At 40.3% G+C, this 21,287-nt stretch overlaps 1 protein-coding gene across 3 annotated transcripts in view; it reads right to left on the reverse strand.

Moving 5' to 3' along the window:
• PLB1 (phospholipase B1) overlaps positions 1 to 21,287 on the reverse strand; it is a 132,466-nt gene that overhangs the window by 99,952 nt on the left and 11,227 nt on the right. For all 3 annotated transcript variants that reach the window (XM_025261323.2, XM_044926117.1, XM_044926118.1), the window contains 3 exons: positions 3,523 to 3,584; positions 2,189 to 2,270; positions 959 to 1,008 (listed from right to left, as the gene is read on the reverse strand). In XM_025261323.2, the coding sequence (XP_025117108.1) occupies positions 959 to 1,008; positions 2,189 to 2,270; positions 3,523 to 3,584 (194 nt within the window). The remainder of the gene's footprint in view (positions 1 to 958; positions 1,009 to 2,188; positions 2,271 to 3,522; positions 3,585 to 21,287) is intronic.

Raw genomic sequence — 21,287 nt, forward strand, 5'->3', positions numbered from 1 at the left:
CCGGGACACCTCCGCCTTCACCCTCATCCATGTGCACGCACGTACACACACCGTCACATGTGCAGGTTTAACCCCACCATCACAAGTAGCAAAGAACAAGGGTGAGAGCCCTGGCTGCAGATTTCACTGGGCCCTGGTCAGTTTTTCTAATGTGAAGTCTATGGCCGGCGCTGTGTGCAGGGAAGTGAGGTGGGTTTGCAGCAAGGAGGCAGCCTGGGCCAGGGGCAGGGGCTGAGGCTGCAGGGGTGCAGAGGGCAGCAGTGACACAGAGGACAGGGGGAAGGAAACGAGGTGGGCAGAGATGGGAGGAAGACACGGAAGGGGAGAGGCGAGGGTGTACTGGTTCAGGTGTGAGGGGTACAGGGCAGAGCTGAGAACACCTGACTAGTGGTCCATGCAGCTGGGACTTGTGGGGCAGCAGTGCTGAGACCAGAGCAGTGGGGCTGTGGGAAGCCAGGACTGACCGGAAATCACACCGGCTCTGCTCTCCAAGCCTCCGCTCTTCCTGCTTATCCCACTCTCCTCTCTCCATCCTTCCCTTATTGCTCCCTTTCTCAGTTCCTGACCACATAAAACAATACCACTTCAAAGTTATTAGCAAAGATGGGTGTATTTTTTAAAATTTGCCAAGCAGGTAAGGCCATTTTTCTTCTTTATCTCATAAGTAGAAAGTTTAAGAGATTGCTTTTAAAATTCTGTGTGATCTTTGGCTTATTTATCAATAGGTTTGATTTACTCATGAGAAAGTTCAAAAGTTTATTCATCCTAATGTAAAAAGAGTGAGTCACTCAATTTAAAACAACATCATCAACTCAGAACCCTAGATTTTAGGATTTTTCCAGTTCAGAGAATATTCTCTCTCCCCAAGTGAAATATTCTTCCTGGTTACTAGGAGCTCATTCAAAGAATCTTCAGTCCCAAACCCCACCTCCCACCTCCATCTCCTTGCTATACTCACATTGCCAATGGCTGCCACAAATTTAATATCAGAAGGTCTCAGAGAGTGAACTGCAAAGACAAGAACCCATGTAAGAAGATCAGATCTACATTTTGCACAATGTAGGCCCAGGATGCCAAATGGGAGAAGCAGACCCAAGGCCCTCACCCCAAGAATGCCCCAAGGTTGGCCATGGGAGGGGGAATCTGAAGACCAAGATGTCACTGGAAGCCCTAAACCTGCCCCAAAGAGGCTCAGTCCTCAGTGGAGGCCACACTGCTGACTGGTCTCAAGATCTCCAAGCAGGTATCCCATGGAAAGTTACTCACGGACCTCCTTTCCTTCTCACCTGGCACTCTTTCTGCCTCTCACTTCCCTCTATCCCTTGACTCTGCGTTTCTTGGCCACCATTAATAAGAGAGCAATACCGTAAAATGAAAACCATTTGGGTTCAAAAGGGATCATGTCGGCTTGGAGGCTTGCCAGAGAACAGGGCTGTGAACAGCCTGTTAACACTCATAAATATCAGACACAAGCTGCAGGAAGTCTCCACGACCTACTTGGGTCACTAGCATCCTTAAAATTAAGTTTCCTTAGAAACCACTGATATATTCCTTGGTCATGTTATGGGGGCCTTAAGGGTAAGCCTCCTAAAGAAGCCACTTCCTAAGAAGTATGTCAATTTCTTTTTCTAACCACACTTCTTACGTGACAGAATAGTAAGAATAGCATGCTTAACTGGAAATCCTGGTAAGCCAGTACAATGCAAACAAAGCCATTAAACACAGTCCACAAGGCAGCCATGTAAGACGATAAAGGTGGAGAAGAGGACCAGTTCAACAGCAACATTCATAGCATCCAGGTATTAGATGAACCTAACCCATTATAAGAAAAAATATGTCTAGTGCAGCCACTGCGGCTACATTACAGGATTGGGAAGGTACATGCATAGCCAAGATCCAACCCACAGCTCCTGTGACATGGTCCACCCACCTGGAGGCGAGCTCCCAGGGGTCGCCTTCACCCAGGTAAAACCACCATGGGGCCATGTTGGTTTTATCTCTTGAGTGGTGTGTTGGGCTATGTCCCTCCATAGGAATGACTGAGGCTATCAAAAGGGGAGGGACTGAGAACAGGGAAGAGGGAAGATGTGAACAGCCAAAGGTGCAAGTAGAGTGGGGCTCAAGCCTCTGCCAGCCACACCAGAGAGAAGACGCTGGCCTTCCTGGCTCGTGGTGCAGGGTCACGTACCTGAGTTAGAAGGCACACTGGATCCTGGAGAAGGCACATTCTCTGGGTTGCAAAAGAATGAAAAACTCTTCAGGCTCTGCCCCTGAAACCAAATGTCAGAAATATCAACTGCCTTGTAAGGGGACGTTACAGGTCTTGAAAGCTTGATGTAGAGATGACCATGTGCTTACTCTATGAGGCTCAAAATCCAGAAGCAACAATTGTCCATAGTCATGCTATTTTAACCCTTTACCCAGTTCACTTAGTAAAAGGAGACATATGCCTGTTGAGAACGATTTTAGAGGTGGCAAGTAAGGATGCCTCAGAACAGTGGGGTGGAGAGGGAGGGAGGCAGGATAAAGAATAAAAACCAACTGGTGATAATGAGAAAGTTCTGGAGATACAAAGTGCTGACAGGTACACAACAATGTGAATATACTCAATGTCACTGAACTGTACACTCAAAAATGATCAATTTTATATTATGTATAATTTATCACAATAAAAAGGAAATCATGAAGAGACCCAATATATCTAGACTAAAAAATTTTTAAATCTCTTCTATGGTGTTATATTTTTTGTATTATCTACTTTCCTTCTTTAAATTTGATTGCTTATACAAAAGTGGGTATATGGGGCATTATGTTATTTAAAGCTGGGAATTGGATAAAGTGGAAATTGGGAGACTCTTGTGTCCCCACTGGAACAGAGTGTGTCCCAAGCCCAGAGGGGCTGCTGAAAGCAAGTGTGTGTAGTGGGGAGGGCTGGTCTTCAAGACCACTTGGCTGCCTCAGATGCCCATGTACATCCAAAGCAGCCTCCACTTCTGTGAATCAGGTGGAGGACTTTGGGAAAGGAGGTCATATGTATTCTCCCCAGAACTGAGAGTAAAAGGGGAAATATTCCAATGGGGGAAAATGTGCAGTAAATTGGTTGCACATCTGTCACCAGGAGACACAAGTTAATTTCTCATGAATTACTGATTTCAGTAAGAGATAAAGCATTTACTCTCAACTCTTATCTTGTAGATGTTCTGGGAAAACCTCACCCAAATGACTTCGGATAACTCACAGCATCTGCTTCAAGGTTCACAGAGATAACCAGGCTGTTTATAAGTCTTTCTGGGCACTTCTGGGAACTACCTGCTCAGTCTGAAGAGATTTTGAGCCCCAAATTCCAGGAGCTACAGTTATGCTGCCTCCACTCTGCCAGGTAACCTGCCTGTCCCTGGGGAAGCAGCTCACCTAGTCTATACCCCCAAGGCCTCAGGGAAGGGCCTGTCAACTTGTATCAAGACTAGGACTCATCCTTCAGAAGGGAAGTCACTACCTCTCCCATGAAGACAAAGCCCTTACCTCTGGCCACAGCTGCTCTTCCAATGTGTTCTCTCCAGGGGAAGTATGGGCCTGGGTCGTTCCTAAAAGAAAGCAAAAACTGTCCTGGTTATTTATCTGGAATTAACTCCCTGCTCTAGATTCACAGCTTTCGTGCTGTTAGGTAGGTAGAATAGGGAAAAGGAGTCCAAAATGGCGGTGGCCAAAAGACAAGAAGGTCAAAGGAAGGTCCAAGGACCAGAGTGAAGACTTCAGGCAGAACAAACAGCACTCCTGGCTAAGCCCAATTTGCATAGGGCAGGCCCAGGTGGAGGAAAAAACATATAAGAGGAGGAGCCAAAGCACTTTCTCACATCCGGCGTGCCTGCACGCGCGCTCTCTCTCTCTCTCCCATGCATGCGCTCTTTATCTCTCTCTCTCTCTCTCTCTCTCCCCTGCTATCTTCTAAATAAAATAGAGCTATAACACTGATTTGCCTAAGAGCTGTAGCACGGTTTGTCCAAGACCCGAGAGCTGTGACGTGCCGAGGGCTTTAACGTCCATTGCTCCAAATCTTTGTTGTGACGAGACAAAGAACCAAGGAACATACACTTGCGTGACAGTGCTTTTCCTCTCCACCCTACCTATTTGCCCTGCTCATTAATGTGCCTTGTGTTATGAAAGTCCAGGTTCCATTCCTCCAACTATCATCTCCATTGTTTGGGACCCTGTACATCCATTAATGCAGCCTCTTAAGGCAGAATCCCTAGGTTGAGAAGCAAAAGTGTCATCTGGGAGGGGTTAGCAATAACCCTATATCTTGCACAGACACATTACTGCAGATTGCTTTGTGGGTTCCTTAGTGAAGGGCAGAACTCTAGGGGAGAGTGATGTTGGACAAATAACCGCTGTTGTTTGGGGATCCGGGACGAATCAGGGAAAGCAGAGAACATTCTGGAACAGTCTGAAGGGTGATGTGGGCTTAAGACAAGAGCTAATAGTGCATTCCCAGTAGCCATGACTGTACATAATAGCTGGACAAGGGTTGTCTTCAGACATCTTACTGAACATGAAATGAAGAGGAAGAAAAGGCAGGTGGAGAGACTGCTAAGACACTGTTCTCGTCCCAGCTTACTTCGTGCCAGTCTTTTAAAACTTGGTTTTTAAAAAATTTTATGTACAATGAGAGATTCACTTTATAAGCCAATGAGTTTCCCCATCAAACCTTTAGCTTTCTAAATACACAAATAAGGGTATAGCACAGTAACAGCACTCTAAATAAAGGAACGAAAACAATCACCCGCGGTGACAGCACCCCTATAGCCAAGAGTGGTTTCATGTGCTCACACTCATGTCCACCATCAGGCTCCTGATCAGTCTCACTTTCCATTCAGTTGTAATCAGTGTGGATGCAATCTTGTATCCTACAAGCTCCTTTAATGCTGTATCTTGAACTTTCTTTTTCACACTGATATATAATCTTGATGCTTACTTCAACAGAGTCAAGAAACATTTATGATACTGATATGTAATCAAAGATCTGGCTCCCTTGCTCCCTCTGGTTTCTCTCCACCCAGTTCTCTGTCCAGGGTGCACATTCCTTAAATGGGCATGCCATGCGAGAACCCCCAGACAGCATCAGACAAGGCCAAAGGGAAGCCTGACTTGGGGACAGGGGACTTGATTTCTTTTCCACTCCAGCCTTCTTCTGCAGTTTTGCTTCCTGAACCTGAAAAGAATTTATCTGGAGTTTAATGAGGGTCAAGAGTGTATTTCCATTTCATGCCTACAGTGCAATCTGGCATTGATTTCCACGTAGGAAGTCGTAACAGAAATGTGGGTTGTGTCCTGCCCCCAGATCTCGGTGACCCTTTGGAAATGCCCAGAAGAAATATTTCTGAGCAGAAAGAACCACAGGATGGGAAGGTGCTGAGATGTGGACAAACACAGAGTGCTTGAAAGGGCTGGAGCACAGGGATCATAACCGGAGGGCAAGGTAGATGAGGCTGCACCGACAGATGGCAGCCAGGCTGTGGAGCTGTGAACACCAGGCTACTCCACAGGCAACAGGAAGCTGTGACAGGTCTTTGATGAGATGAGCATTAGGGTGTGTTTTAAGATGATCATCACTCTGGGAAGTAGTGGGGTAGATGAATTAGCAGGGGAGAGATTTGAGACCATTTTGGTAATATTCTTTTTAAGCCAGGATAAAAACAAGCATGGAAGTCAATATTTATACGCAGTTTCTAGGCACCCAGCCCTATTCTAAGCACTTACATGAAATAATTCATTTAATCTTCACAATGACTGTGAGATAAATGCTATCCTCCCCACCTTACAGTTAAGAAACAGGCCCAGAAAGGGTAAGTGACATTTTAAAGGTGACACAGTGAACAAATGGTGATGGAAGGATTTGAAAACGGGGAGTCTGGCCCCATGGGCCATGCTCAGAACCAAACTAAGTGTAAATAACAGCCTAGGATCTAGACCAGGGCTCAATCAACTTCTGGTAGAGGGCTAGTCAGTCTTTTAGATTTTTCTGACTATGCCGTCTCTGTCACAAATACTCAGCTCTGTTTGTACTATGAAAGCTACAATAGATAATATGTAAGCAAATTAACTTTATAGAGACAAATTTGAATTTTATATAATTTTCATGTACCATGAAATATCTTTTTATTTTTCTTAACCATTAAAAAAATGTAAAAGCCTTTCTGGATATCAACAAACTGATTTTAAAGTTTATATGGAGAGGCAAAAATACCCAGAATAGCCAACAGAATATTGAAGGAGAAGAATAAAGTCAGAGGACGGACGCTGTCCATCTTCGAAAGTTACCATAAAGCTACAGGGTGATATTGGCAGAACAGACAAATAGATCCATGGAACAAGAGCGAGTTCCCAGACATAGACCCATAGAGAGTCAACTGCTCTCTGATAAGAGTGCAAAGACAACACAAGGGAGAAAAGACAGCTGTTCAACAAATGCTGGAATAACCAGAAGTTCACATGGAAAAAAAAAAATCAATCTAAAAATGTAAATATCATTCTTAGCTCACAGATCATACAAAAAGAGGTAAAGGCTGAATTTGGCCCATGGGCTATTGTTTGAGAACCAGTGTTTGATTTAGACACTACTAAAAAGAAGTGAAAGTGAAATGGGAAGATGACCTCTCTAGTGATCAGCAATAGCCCTGAGCCCCAGGCATCCCAGGTGGGAGCCTGGATCTACCTCTAGATTACCAGGCTGGTTGCTACTGCCACGGCTCCTCCCTGGGCTTTGCCAGCATCTTCACAAGCAGAGGAATACAGGTTCTGGAGCAACTCTTCCCTGATCTTTGAGAAATGTCCCACTCAGCACATCTCCTGGTCTTTCAGGCTTCATGCCTGAGGGGGTGGCGGGTAAACTGCTCTTCAAAGAAAGTTTTTGGTCTTTGCTGTAAATAGAAGTTTTAATTTAAAAAAGAAAAAAAGATTTTTATGACCAAGGATATACTTGTACTCTATAGTTCATACATTTTTAAAAATTGAATAATATATAAGCAAAAGATCTAGCCCAGTGTCTACTTCACTTCACCAATGAAGTTAAGTTTTATGGAGAGATGAAGCAGACAGTAGGGCATGAGGCACTGTTCTAAAAAGGAAAAGGTGAAGGACAATATACAAAGTGTATATTGAGATACATTCAATATGCTGAAAGCTGTTGTTTCATTATCAATCCAGAGACATAACCATACAAAATCTACGGAATACAGCAAAAACAGTTCTTAGAGAGAAGTTCATAGCTATAGAGGCCTTCCTCAAAAACAAGAAAAATCTCAAACAACCTAACCTACCACTTAAAAGAATTAGAAAAAGAATAACAGACAAAACCTAAAGTCAGCAAAAGAAAGGATATAATAAAGACCAGAGAGGAAATAAATAAAATAGAGATTTAAAAAATAGAAAAAAAAAAAATCAATAAGACTGAGCTGATCCTTTGAAAGGGTAAACAAGATTGACAAACATCTGGCCAGGCTCACCAAGAAGAAAAGAGAACCCAGATAAACAAAATAAGATATGAAAAAGGGGACATAATAACCAATACTGCAGTATCAAAAACATTATCATATTATATCAAAAACATAAGGAAATGTTACAATCATATGCCATCAAATTTGACAACCTAGAAGAAATGGACAAGTTTCTAGAAACATACTGCCCACCAAAACTGAATCAATAGATAATTTGAAAAAAAAATTAAAGGAATAGGTAAGTTGAAAGATCACTAGACGTGAAATAAAATCTATGACTAAAAAAGCTCCCTGCAAACAAAAGTCTAGGACCAGATGGCTTCACAGGCGAATTCTACCCAACATACAATGAAGAACTGATACCAATCTTTCTCAAACTCTTCCAAAAAATTGAAGAGGAGGGAGTATTCTCAAAGACATTCTATGAAGCCATCATTACCCTGGTACCAAAACCAGACAAAGACACCACAAAAAAAGAAATCTACAGGCCAGTATGTTTGTTGAATATAGATAAAAAAATTCTAAACAAAATATTAGAAAATTGAATTCAGTTCAGTTCAGCCACTCAGTCGTGTCCAACTCTTCGTGACCCCATGAATTGCAACACGCCAGGCCTCCCTGTCCATCCCAACTCCCGGAGTTTACCCAAACTCATGTCCATCAAGTCGGTGATCCCATCCAGCCATCTCATCCTCTGTCATCCCCTTCTCCTCCTGCCCCCAATCCCTCCCAGCATCAGGGTCTTTTCAAATGAGTCAATTATTTGCATGAAGTGGCCAAAGTATTGGAGTTTCAGCTTTAGCATCAGTTCTTCCAAAGAACACCCAGGACTGATCTCCTTTAGGATGGACTGGTTGGATCTCCTTGCAGTCCAAGGGACTCTCAAGAGTCTTCTCCAACACCACAGTTCAAAAGCATCAATTCTTCAGTGCTCAGCTTTCTTCACAGTCCAACTCTCACATTCATATATGACCACTGGAAAAACCATAGCTTTGACTAGACGGACCTTTGTTGGCAAAGTAATGTCTCTGCTTTTGAATATGCTATCTAGGTTGGTCATAACTTTCCTTCCAAGGAGTAAGCGTCTTTTAATTTCATGGCTGCAGTCACCATCTGCAGTGATTTTGGAGCCCCCCAAAATAAGGTCAGCCACTGTTTCCACTGTTTCCCCATCTACTTCCCATGAAGTGATGGGACCAGATGCCATGATCTTTGTTTCCTGAATGTTGAGCTTTAAGCCAACTTTTTCACTCTCCTCTTTCACTTTCATCAAGAGGCTTTTTAGTTCCTCTTCACTTTCTGCCATAAGGATGGTGTCAACTGCATCTCTGAGGTTATTGATATTTCTCCCAGCAATCTTGATTCCAGCTTGTGCTTCTTCCAGCCCAGCGTTTCTCATGATGTACTCTGCATATAAGTTAAATAAGCAGGGTGACAATATACAGCCTTGACGTACTCCTTTTCCTATTTGGAACCAGTCTGTTGTTCCATGTCCAGTTCTAGCTGTTGCTTCCTGACCTGCATACAGATTTCTCAAGAGGCAGGTCAGGTGGTCTGGTATTCCCATCTCTTTCAGAATTTTCCACAGTTTATTGTGATCCACACAGTCAAAGGCTTTGGCATGGTCAATAAAGCAAAAATAGATGTTTTTCTGGAACTTTCTTGCTTTTTTGATTATCCAGCGGATGTTGGCAAGCTGATCTCTGGTTCCTTTGCCTTTTCTAAAACCAGTTTGAATATCTGGAAGTTCATGGTTCATGTATTGTTGAAGCCTGGCTTGGAGAATTTTGAGCATTACTTTACTAGCATGTGAGATGAGTGCAATTCTGCGGTAATTTGAGCATTCTTTGGCATTGCCTTTCTTTGGGATTGGGATGAAAACTGACCTTTTCCAGTTCTGTGGCCACTGCTGTGTTTTCCATATTTGCTGGTATATTGAGTGCAGCACTTTCACAGCATCATCTTTTAGGATTTGAAATAGTTCAACTGGAATTCCATCACCTCCACTAGCTTTGTTCATAGTGATGCTTTCTAAGGCCCACTTGACTTCACATTCCAGGATGTCTGGCTCTAGGTGAGTGATCGCACCATTGTGATTATCTTGGTCGTGAAGATCTTTCTTGTACAGTTCTTCTGTGTATTCTTGCCACCTATTCTTAATATCTTCTGCTTCTGTTAGGTCCATACCATTTCTGTCCTTTATTGAGCCCATCTTTGCATGAAATGTTCCTTTGGTATCTCTAATTTTCTTGAAGAGATCTCTAGTCTTTCCCATTCTGTTGTTTTCCTCTATTTCTTTGCATTGATCACTGAGGAAGGCTTTCTTATCTCTCCTTGCTATTCTTTGGAACTCTGCATTCAGATGCTTATATCTTTCCTTTTCTCCTTTGCTTTTCGCTTCTCTTCTTTTCACAGCTATTTGTAAGGCCTCTTCAGACAGCCATTTTGCTTTTTTGCATTTCTTTTCCATGGGGATGGTCTTGATCCCTGTCTCCTATACAATGTCATGAACTTCCATCCATAGTTCATCAGGCATTCTATCTATCAGATCTAGTCCCTTAAATCTATTTCTCACTTCCACTGTATAATCATTTTTAGGTCATATTTGAATGGTCTAGTGGTTTTCCCTACTTCAACAACACATTAAAAAGATCACACACCACAACCAAATAGGATTCATCCCAAGTTCACTAGGATGGTTTAATATAGGCAAATCAATCAATGTGATATACCACATAAAAGAGAAAAACCTCATGATCATCTCAATAGATGCAGAAGAAGCATTGACAAAATTCAATATCCATTCATGATAAAAACTCTTACCACAAGTGGGTATAAAGGAAACATATCTCAACATAATAAAAGCTATTTACAACAAACCCACAGTCAATATAATATTCAACAGTGAAAAGCTGAAAGCCTTCCTGCTAAAATCTGGAACAAGACAAGGATGCCCACTCCCACATCTTCTATTCAACATAGTGGTTGAAGTCCTAGCCACAAAGATCAGACAAGACAAAGAAATAAAAGGTATTCAAATTGTAAGGGAAGAGGTAAAATTGTCATTATATGCAGGTGACATGATTTTATATGTAGAAAACCCTAAAGACTCCACACAAAAGCTACTAGACTGACAAATTCTCAAGGCAGCAGGATACAAGATTAACATACGAAAATCAGCTGCACTTCTTTGCACTAACAATGAAATATCGGAGAGACAATGTTAAAAAATAAAAAAAACTTTTGTATTGCATTAAAAAATACTTAGGGATAAACTTGACCAAGGAGGTGAAGAAGGAAATGGCAACCCACTCCAGTATTCTTGCCCAGAGAGTTCCATGGGTGGAGGAGCCTGGCAGGCTACAGTCTGTGGGGTCACAAAGAGTCGGACATAACTAACACTGACCAAAGAGGTGAAAGACTTATATACTGAGAACTATAAAACATTAATAAAGGAAACTGAAAATTATTCAAGTAAGTAGAAAGCTGTCCCATGCCCTTGGATTGGGAGAATTAATATTGTTAAAATGACAATACTACCCAAAACAATCTACAGACTTAATGTGATCTCTATCAAATTACCCATGACATTTTTCACAAATAATCCTAAAATTGACATGGAACTGTAAAAGATCCAGAATTGCCACAATAATCCTGAAGTAAAAGTATAAAGCAGGAGGCATAACCCTCCTTCAGACAATACTATAAAGCTACAATACTCAAAATAATGTGGTATCAGTACAAAAACAGGCATATAAATCAATGGAACAGAATAGAGAGCCTAAAAATATACTCAGACACATATAGTCAATTAATCCTTGACAAAGGAGGCAAGAATATATGATGGAAAAATGTCTCTTTGGCAAGTGGTGTTGGAAAAGTCAGACTACTGTATGTAAATCGATGAAGTCAGAGAACACCCTTCTCACCACACACAAAAATAAACTCAAAATGGCTTAAAGATGTAAAGACACGACATAAAGATGTCATAAGACATGACACCACAAAAATCCCAGAAGAGAGCATAGGAAAAACATTCTCTGACATGAATCGTATCAATGTTTTCTTAGGTCAGTTTCCCAAGGCAGTATAGATAAAAACGAACGAAATGGGACCTGAATCAAATTTACAAGCTTTTGCACAGCAAGTTCAGTTCAGTCACTCAGTCGTGTCCAACTCTTTGCGACCCCATAGACTGCAGCACGCCAGGACTCCCTGTCCATCACCAACTCATAGAGCTTACTCAAACTCATGTCCATTGAGTCAGTGATGCCATCCAACCATCTCATCCTCTGTTGTCCCCCTCTCCTCCCACCTTCAATCTTTCCCAGCCATCAGGGTCTTTTCCAATGAGTCAGTTCTTAGAATCAGATGGCCAAAGTATTGGAGTTTCAGCTTCAGCATCAGTCCTTCCAACGAATATTCAGGACTGATTTCCTTTAGGATGGACTGGTTGGATCTCTTTGTTGTCCAAGCTGCACAGCAAAGGAAACTATAAAACAAAAAACCAAAAAGGCAACCTACAGAATGGGACAAAATATCTGCAAACGGTGTGACTGGCAAGGGCTTAATTTCCAAAATATACAAACAACTTGTACAACTCACGTAAAATTTAAGTGAAAACAAACTTAAGAATTGGCTGCAAATTTGTGTTCTTTCCCCACCGAGACACAGACCAATAAACAGAGCCTTAGAAACTCAAGGTCTTTGGCCACCACTATCTTTTTCAAAATCATTAATCATGAAAACATAGGGTGATTCATAGAATGCCAGGTTAAAAAAAGAAAAGAAAGAACTGAGCAAAGACATCAGTGTCTGCCCTCTGTGAGGGAAGCAGTTTAAGTTGAGGCAAGAAACTGAAAAATGAACCAACAATCCTCAGAAAAATAAAGCAGAATGCTAAATTTTATCAGACATGTCCAGTTTTCCATGTAAACTAGCCAATGAAAAACTAGTTCAGGAACCAATAAAAACTGGCTCTGAGTGGGCCCAGATGTTGAGTTTTGCAGGCAAGAGTTTCAAAGTAGCTATTATATATATGTTCAAAGAATTAAAGAAAAATTTCTTTTTTAAATTAAAAAAAAAAAAAAGGTTAGAGACTCAACAAATAGAAGCTATATTAAAAAAGTCCAGAAGTGATAATTAAAATAACTGAAAAATTTACTAGATGGTCTCAGTAATAGACTTGAGATGGCAGAAAAAAAGAATCTGTAAACTTAAAGATAGATCAATAGAAAGTACCTTTCTGAAAAATACAGAGGAAAAGAGATTGAAGAAAAATGAATAGAGAATCAGAAGTGTGTGGGTATTGTCAAGCATACAAAATAACCAGGTAATGAGTCCCAGAAGAGGCAGAGAGAGGGAGGCTGAAAATTAAGAGATTAAGAGATAATGGCTGAAAATTTCTCACATTTGATGAAGAACATTGAGCCACAGATCAAAGAAGCAGAGAAAAAACAAAAGCAAACAAACAAAAAAACCACTTTAGGTAAGAAAAACACAATTTTCCCTGGACACATCAACTGTAATAACTGATGTGTCTAGATGTAGATTAAAGCCAAGGTAAACGAAACTCAACAGAAGAAAAACAACTTTTAATGTATAGGAGACCAACATTATGGTAAACAGCTGACTTATGGGAAATGGTGGAGGCCAGAAGGCAGTGGAATGATGTATTTAAAATGCTAAAAGGAAGATGAACCCATGTGGAAGCATGGTAATATAAAAAGAAACGAAGTACACAAAGAGTAAATGTGGAGGTAAATCCAAGATAAAATTGCCTGTATAAAACAGAAGTCAACAAATTATGACCCGTAGATCAAATCTGCCCACAGCTTATTTTTATATGGTTCACTAGACAAGTATGATATTTACATTTTAAAGGGTTATAAAACAAATAAGGACTTGTGGTAGAGACCATATATGATCCACAAAACCAAATATTTACCATCTGACCCTTTACAGACAAAAAGTTTATCAAACTTGATATAAAAAAAAATTAAAAAGGGGACTTCTCTGGTGGTCCAGTGGCTAAGACTGTGCTCTCAATGCAGGGGGCCCAGGTTTGATCCCTGGTCAGGGAACTGGATCTCACATGCTTCAACTAAGACCTGGTACAGTCAAATAAATAAATAATTTTTTAAAAAAGAATACAGTGTAGAGTTTAAAATATATGTAACATGAGCAGATTTGAATGGAGCAAATGGAGCTACACTTGTGTGAGGTTTTCCCTTTATCTGGGAAATGGTTAAATGTTAGTTGTTTAGTCGTGTCGAACTCTTTACAACCCCAAGTACTGATATAGCCCACCAGGCTCCTCTGTTCATGAAATTCTCCAGGCAAGAATACTGGAGGGGTTAGCCATTCCCTTCTCCCACATTGCAGGGAGATTTTTTACTGTATGAACCACCAGGGAAGCCCATTCATTTATTTAAATTGGACTTTAATAGGACAGGGATGTATGCTATAATCAAATGCCAAAATTACAAAACTGTATAGTCAGCAAGCTAACACTGAGCAGGATAGCGTGGGGCAACTGAAACAATAGAAATATTTAATCTGAAGAAGACAAGAAAGAAGGAAAGATCAAAGAACAGGTAGGACACATTGAAGAATAGTCAGGTATCATTTAAAAACATGCTTGGGAAGACCAGAAATGGGAAGCTTAGGGGCGATATATGAGAACTTCCTTCAGTATCTGAAAGGACTGAAAAACCAAGGGGGATGGTGTTGCTCCACATGACCCCCAAACCAGGACAGGACCGGTGGAGATAGATTGTCCCTTGGCAGAATAGCCTGGGCTACCTGAATAAGAATGGGCCACTCAGGGCACCTGGTCCAGGCAGAGGCTGAGGACCAAGGTGAGCATGTGGCACACACATCAGACAGGTGTTAGGAGCTTGGACACCCTTGGTCTGGTCGATCTCTCCAGACCTCCATCTCCTCACTTTTAAGATAAGGTTGTTAACAGTTGCCTCATGGAGTTGCTATCAGGATTAAACCCATGGAAACACAAAGTGCAGCATCTGACACATGGTAAAGATTCAGTAACTGGTAGCTGTGATTATGCAAATTTCAATATCAGAGGATGACCAAGCATAGACCACTTTTCAGATCCTTCCGGTCTCAATGTTTTGGGATTTCCTCATATAACTAGAGAATTCATGTTTACCTTGGTGATTTAACTCATACCTGAAAACTGCTCTGAGGCATCACAAAGAGGCTATTCCTGGAATCGAAGTGTCTAGACTTGAAGACCCAGATGGAAACTCAGGACCCCTTGGACCTGTCCCCATTGACTGCCAGGCCTTCACTCCAGTTCTCTGTTTCCTACCAGGTAAATGGGAAGAAAAATTCTTGCCTTTCTCACATCACCCTTTAGGCCTTTTGGGAGAAATCATCAAAGCATTTGTGAATTGCTTGGACACGAATCATGGAACCCCAAGGGAATTTTCCCATTTGGAAAGCTGCTTTATTCTCAAGCTCACGGATCTATGAAGGCTTGGAGTTCCCTGGAAAACTACCTGCTTGTGTGAAGAAGGGACCATTGCCTGGGGACCACTGCTTCTCCCTGAGACGCAGGAGTGTAAGAGGAAACGGCTGCCTAAGCCAGGAGGAAAGCAGGCCTTGCCAGAGCCCAGCAAACACCATGCGAGGCCTCTTTCTAGGAGCCAGGCCCACTGACTCACCAGCCTGTTGCCTCTTTCAGCTTGTGACCTTCTATGTGTGAAGCCAGCAGGCTCATCCTGCCCAGAGTACCACTTCCATTAGGCCACTCCCCTGCTGAAAAACACTGAATAGTTCCCTCGTCCCAATACAGCAAATCGGAACCCTAGGCTTGTTACATGACCTTGAGCCAGTCACTTAACCTCTCTAAGGCTTAGTTTTTTGGGCTTTTAAATTTTAATTGAACTATAGTTGATTTACAATGTTATGTTAGCTTCTGGTGTACAGCTAAGTGATTCAGTTATATGTATATATATATATACACACACACACATACACACACACACACACACACACATACACTTTTTCCTATTCTTTCACAACATGGTATATTACATGATTTTAATATAGTTTCCTAAGCTTCCCTGGCAGCTCAGATGATAAAGAATCTGCCTGCAATTCAGGAAACCTGGGTTCGATCCCCAGGTTGGGAAGATCCCCTGGAGGAGGAAATGGCAACCGACTCCAGTATTCTTGCCTGGAGAATTCCATGGACAGAGGAGCCTCACAGGCTACAGTCCATGGGGTTGCAAAGAGTCAGACACTAATGAGCAACTAACATTTTTACTTAATGCTATACCGTAGGACCTTGTTATTTATCTATTTTACATATAGGGTTTAGTTTTTTAAAATGTAAAATAACAGATTTGGATTAAATCATTTTAGAAGTCTCTAAGTCTTAAGACACTCTGATACGCTATTGTTCTCATCTAAGGATTTCAAATTTGAAATTTCATTCTAAAAGACCCTGATGCTGGGAAGGATTGGGGGCAGGAGGAGAAGGGGACAACAGAGGATGAGATGGCTGGATGGCATCACTGACTCAATGGACATGAGTTTGAGTAAACTCCAGGGGTTGGTGATGAACAGGGAGTCCTGGTGTGCTGCAGTCCATGGGGTCGCAAAGAGTTGGACACGACTGAGACGACTGAACTGAACTGCAGGATTTCAAAATCGCACTTTACCTAACTTGTCGCCTCCCCTGACACCAACCCTGCACTGCAGTCCGGCAGGCCTGCTCCCTGCTCCTCAAACCCATCACGTTGAGCCCTGACTTTGCCTTTGGGTATGCTGTTTCTCCCACTTGGATGCCCTCCCTGTTCCTCTGTTTTTACGTTAATCCCACTTATCCTCAGCACTTAATTGAGTTTCAACTCCCATGTGAAACTTCTCCAGCCCACATTCATCTCTCAGTTCTCTGAATCCTGTTGCTTTTATTACATCTACTTACACCTATTTTGGTGCTTAATTCTTCTCCAGTGATTTTATGCAGATCGGTTCTCTCTCCCCAGAGGCTTCCTTACATTTGGTTTTTTATTTCCCAACCAGGCTCAGCCCTACTTGGGTTCTTGGAAGGGTGCTCAGACAGTTAACTGACAGTAGCAAAAATGCGACTAGATGAAAATGATGAGTGATGATAAAGTCTTCAATATCTACAAGGTGCAGATGACATTCCAGAAAAGTAGGACTCCTGAGCCCCCAGAGAAAATCCCATACCTGTGCCTACTACTCAGGGCAGGAATTTGGAGGCAAGTGTGTGAGTTGAAGCGGGGGTGGGACTGGGTATTCAGGCATCTGCTGCAGAGGAGAGAGTCTGACACCAGAGCTCCAGGGATGGCTCTGCACCAACGAGACAGGCGACTTGAGAAAGTCCCCCTGCCCCTTTCCCATCAATAACTGAAAGGATCTGGGCCAACCAGAAGGTCCTCCAAGGTTGCTTTCTGTTAATTGGAAAGGGACTATTTCTAGAAGACTGTACTGGTAAACGCCAGGAAGGACTGCAGGCCCTTGTAAAACAAATATTGACTAACTTTACTTGTTCTAATAATAAAAGAGGCATTCCTTTCCTCACAGAATGACTTCACCCAGTTCCCATCTTTGGCTTTGCAGCGACAGGCCTGGCCTGGGTGTGCTACCAAGCCAAGAGCCTTCATTTATTAGTATGCCAGTCTTCTGGAGAACTTCTGACCCCTGCCAGGAAAGTGAAATTCTAGAGAAAATTGTATTTTATTAGGCATAGGGCTTCCTTGCCAACTTGCTTTAGCAAATTGCAGTTTTGAGATAGGGATGTTTCCGTTTTCTAAATCAAAACTTCTCTAAATTGAAACTTTCAGAACAGGAATCTGTTTTCATATGGGTTTTGTTGAGTACATTTTAAAGCTTGAACAAAACCTCTGGTTTGGTTCTTTCCTCTGTTGGGCTCTATTGTGATGCAGGAAGATGGTGAAAGGCCTTTTCTGTGGACTCAGAACTGAATTCTGGCTTTGGTGCTTATTAGCTGGATGAACTTCGGCAAGTTATTTAACTTCTGAGTCTCAGTTTTCTCATCTATAAAATGAGGATAATAGTACACCCCGCTTAAAGGGAAGTTGTTATATATGTACAGTGCTTAGCATGGGGCTTGGCTGTTCTACTGAACCTCACACCAAGAATTTATTTTGAAGGGTATAATGGTAGTGCCCCAGGTGCCTGACAGATAATGTTCATAGTCTCTGAAGACAGGCATCTTCATCCTAGGCCTCAACGAATCTTAATTTTTCAAGGAGTTAAAGCATCACACACTAAAAAGTAACCAAGCACATAAACAAACAACATATCCAGGAGCAAGTATTAGCAGAAAAAAACAAAGCAGAAAATAGATCAAAAACTTTGAAGACTGAAATTATAGACAAAAATTATAGAACTGCTGTGTTTTTTAAAATAAAAGACAAATTTGAGGATATTTATAGGAACACAAAATTTTTAAAAGTGACATTGCAAATTTGATAGAGAACTAAATGTAAATTAAATTTGAAAAATGAAACCAATTTTCAAAAATCTGAAAGGAAAAAGATGTTTCCACAGAAGCTGAAAAGACCTTTAACAGCTTTAACATTCATTTCTGATAAATATAAACACACTCAAGAAAACAGAAATTTGTGGATACTTCCTAAATGTGAACACACAAAACATAATTTATGTGTATGCATGTATAATTCCCAAAGCCCATCATCTAACTGAACAAGGAAATTTTGTTTTCTACTAAAGTCAGGAATAAACTGAGAATTCCCACTGTCTCCCTTGTTGTTTAGCACTGTATTGGAGCAGCAGACAATGCAATCAGAAAAGTAAAGTCAGAGAAAGGCAAACTATTGATCATGTGAGAGTAACCTTGAAAACTCTAGAGAATCAGAGTTAAAACTAATTCAAACAATAAAATGATTTAGCAAGATATAAAGTATAAAATTAACATAAAAATTAAAAACCTTCATATACCCCAGTATATGGCCTGGCTCAGTTAGCAAATATAATGGAAGACATTTATAATAATATAAGATAAAACACTTCTGAATAAGCCTATTTCCCTCCATCTACAAATTTAAGGCAATTTCAATAAAACCCCAATACCTTTCTTTTTTCTAAAGCTAGGTGAAATTGATTCTAAGATTTATATAGAAAAATAAACATGCAAAAATAGCTATGAAAATCCTAGAAAACAAGAGCAAGCAAGTAGGTAAAGTAGATTGCAAAATAATCACAAATTCTTCCTATCCTTGAATGTATGTCACTTGGCAATATAATGCTGCTGTTTCTCCCAGCGAGAGGAGAGGTTAAGTTCTCTACTCCTTAAACCCCGGGGTTGGCCGTATGAATTGTTTTGGTCAATGGGACATTATCAAACATGATGCAAGCATGAGACTTGAAAAGTGTTGATACTTTTGGAACTTACCCTTTCATTGCTTTTTGGCACCTAAAAATATATGATTTTTTTTTAAAGACATCTTCCTTTGCAATCAGAGAATTTAACTAAAATACTACTTCTCATCTGTGAGACATTTCAAGAATTCTAAGGCCTGACAATATACTCTATAGCTAAGCTATGGAGAAGTAGGCATTTTCATATATGTGTATATATATATATATATATAGCCAATGGGAATGTAAAATGGTACAATCCCTATGGCTGGGGGAAATTTTGGTAATATCTAACCATTTGTGTACTTATCCTTTGACCCAGAAATCCAAATTCTAGGAATTTACCCTAAGCTATACCTCCAAAAACATAAAAGAGACACATGTACATGATTGTTCATGACAGCATTACCTAAAATAGCAGAATATTAGAAGCAACCTAATGCTCATGTTGGGAGACTGACTGAATACATGTGGTATACAATGAAATATCCTATAGTTGGGAAAAAAGTTAAAAAGATATCTGAACAGATATAATGTAATTTCAGGATACATTGTTAAATGAAAAAAAAAAAAACAGGATGAAAAAGAAATTTATAATAGTTTATCTTTGTGCAAGAAGAAAAATAATATATGTTTGCAAAGCGAAACATAGAAAGGATATGACAATAATTAAATCTGTTACCTACAGGGACAGGTAGAAATGGGATGGAAAGGCTAGGGATAGGAATGGAAATTCTGAGTATATCTTTTCACATAGCTTTGACTCTTGAACCATGTTAATGTTTTATATATTCAAAAAATAAAGTGAGGGGCTTCCCTGGTGGTTCAGTGGTTAAGATTTTGCCTTCCAATGCAGGGGGTATGGGTTCAATCCCTGATTGAAAGGCTAAGATCCCATACCCTCATGGCCAAAAAAAGCAAAACAAAACATAAAACAGAAGCAATATTGTAACAAATTCAATCAAGATTTTAAAAATAGTCCTCATCAAAAAAAAAAAAATCTTGAAAAAAAAAGTTAAATCAACAAGAATGGGAGAAACCCTATAATTGAATACAAACAGAAACAATATTATATGTCAAATAGATAAGCACACAGAGAGAAGAAAAGAGTTAATACAAGTGATTTTGATCAAAATATTTTGATTACATACCCTGAGTGGAACAGAACAGTCTAAGGACAAAAAAACAAAGATTTTGTTTGTGGTGTAGTATTGTAGTAATTCTAATATTGTATGTACTGTAGGATTCAACAAATGAACAAATGTATCGAGTTTTTGTAAAGCTGGTTTGCACTGCGGGATAAGGAAAATACAAGTCTGGAATAGGACAAGGAGATAAAACCCTAACCTAACTAAAAGTAGAGATATCTGTATAAACACATCTTTTTAAAGAGAAAACTATGTTTCTGAGCTCTGCGCTGAGAGAGCTTAGACATAATGACACCCCAGCAGCAATGAATACCACTAGCACCTGGATCTAAATAAAATCCCCTATCAATTAACATCTTAAAGGCAGTGCTAACTGCATGGCTGAAATAGGGGAAATAGATCAGTCTGAATAACTTGTTCCATAAAGTTAGAAGTGCTTAAAAATTGATGAGGAAACAGAAGTCAGCTTGGAGAGGCTCTCACAGGCCAATAACTTGAGCATCAAAATGAGTAAGCACAAGGCTGGGTTATAACATACTGATTAAAAAAAGAATCCATAAGTCCATTTTATCTTTTATGAAAGATAAATCTAAAAGAATGGGGTATTTTTAGGAGAGAATTTTTTTAAAGAGGAATGCCAACTAACAGTAGAAGAAGAAATGATCGACATTTAAAAATCACCATCTTCCACTCACCATGGTAATAATTCAGGCAAAATTTATCAGTGGATGCTAAAACCATTAGTTATAAGAACAGTCACTTGGTATCTCCCTACAAATTATAAATCACATGGGGAGGTACCTTTACAAGGGAGAAATCTGGCAGACACCATCTTAACCAAATTATCAAATTTAACATTAATGAAAATATTTGCTAATATCACAGGTATCCCTAAATGTCACACATCAAGGACACAACACAATCCATGTTGTGTTTCTACCTGAAGAGTGGAGTCTGACTGTAGCAATAAAGAAACAATTTGGAAAAATTCTAACTTCAGTGCACAAAAGAGCAAGCCTCAATTTTTCAAGAACACAAAATATAAAGTAAAAAAGAAAGCGGGGAAAAAAGGCTAAAGAACTATTGTAGATTAAAAGGGATTAAAGAGGCAGGAAAATAAATGCAGTATGTGGTCTTTGGTAAATCTAACAAGCAATGACTGAAAAAAAAATGAACAAAATAATACAAAGCCAATTAACTTATTCACCATATTAGAGTAAATCATGCAATCATCTCAATAAGTGCA

The sequence above is a fragment of the Bubalus bubalis genome, chromosome 12 (assembly GCF_019923935.1).
Source record: "Bubalus bubalis isolate 160015118507 breed Murrah chromosome 12, NDDB_SH_1, whole genome shotgun sequence".
In the NCBI taxonomy this organism is placed as follows: domain Eukaryota; kingdom Metazoa; phylum Chordata; class Mammalia; order Artiodactyla; family Bovidae; genus Bubalus; species Bubalus bubalis.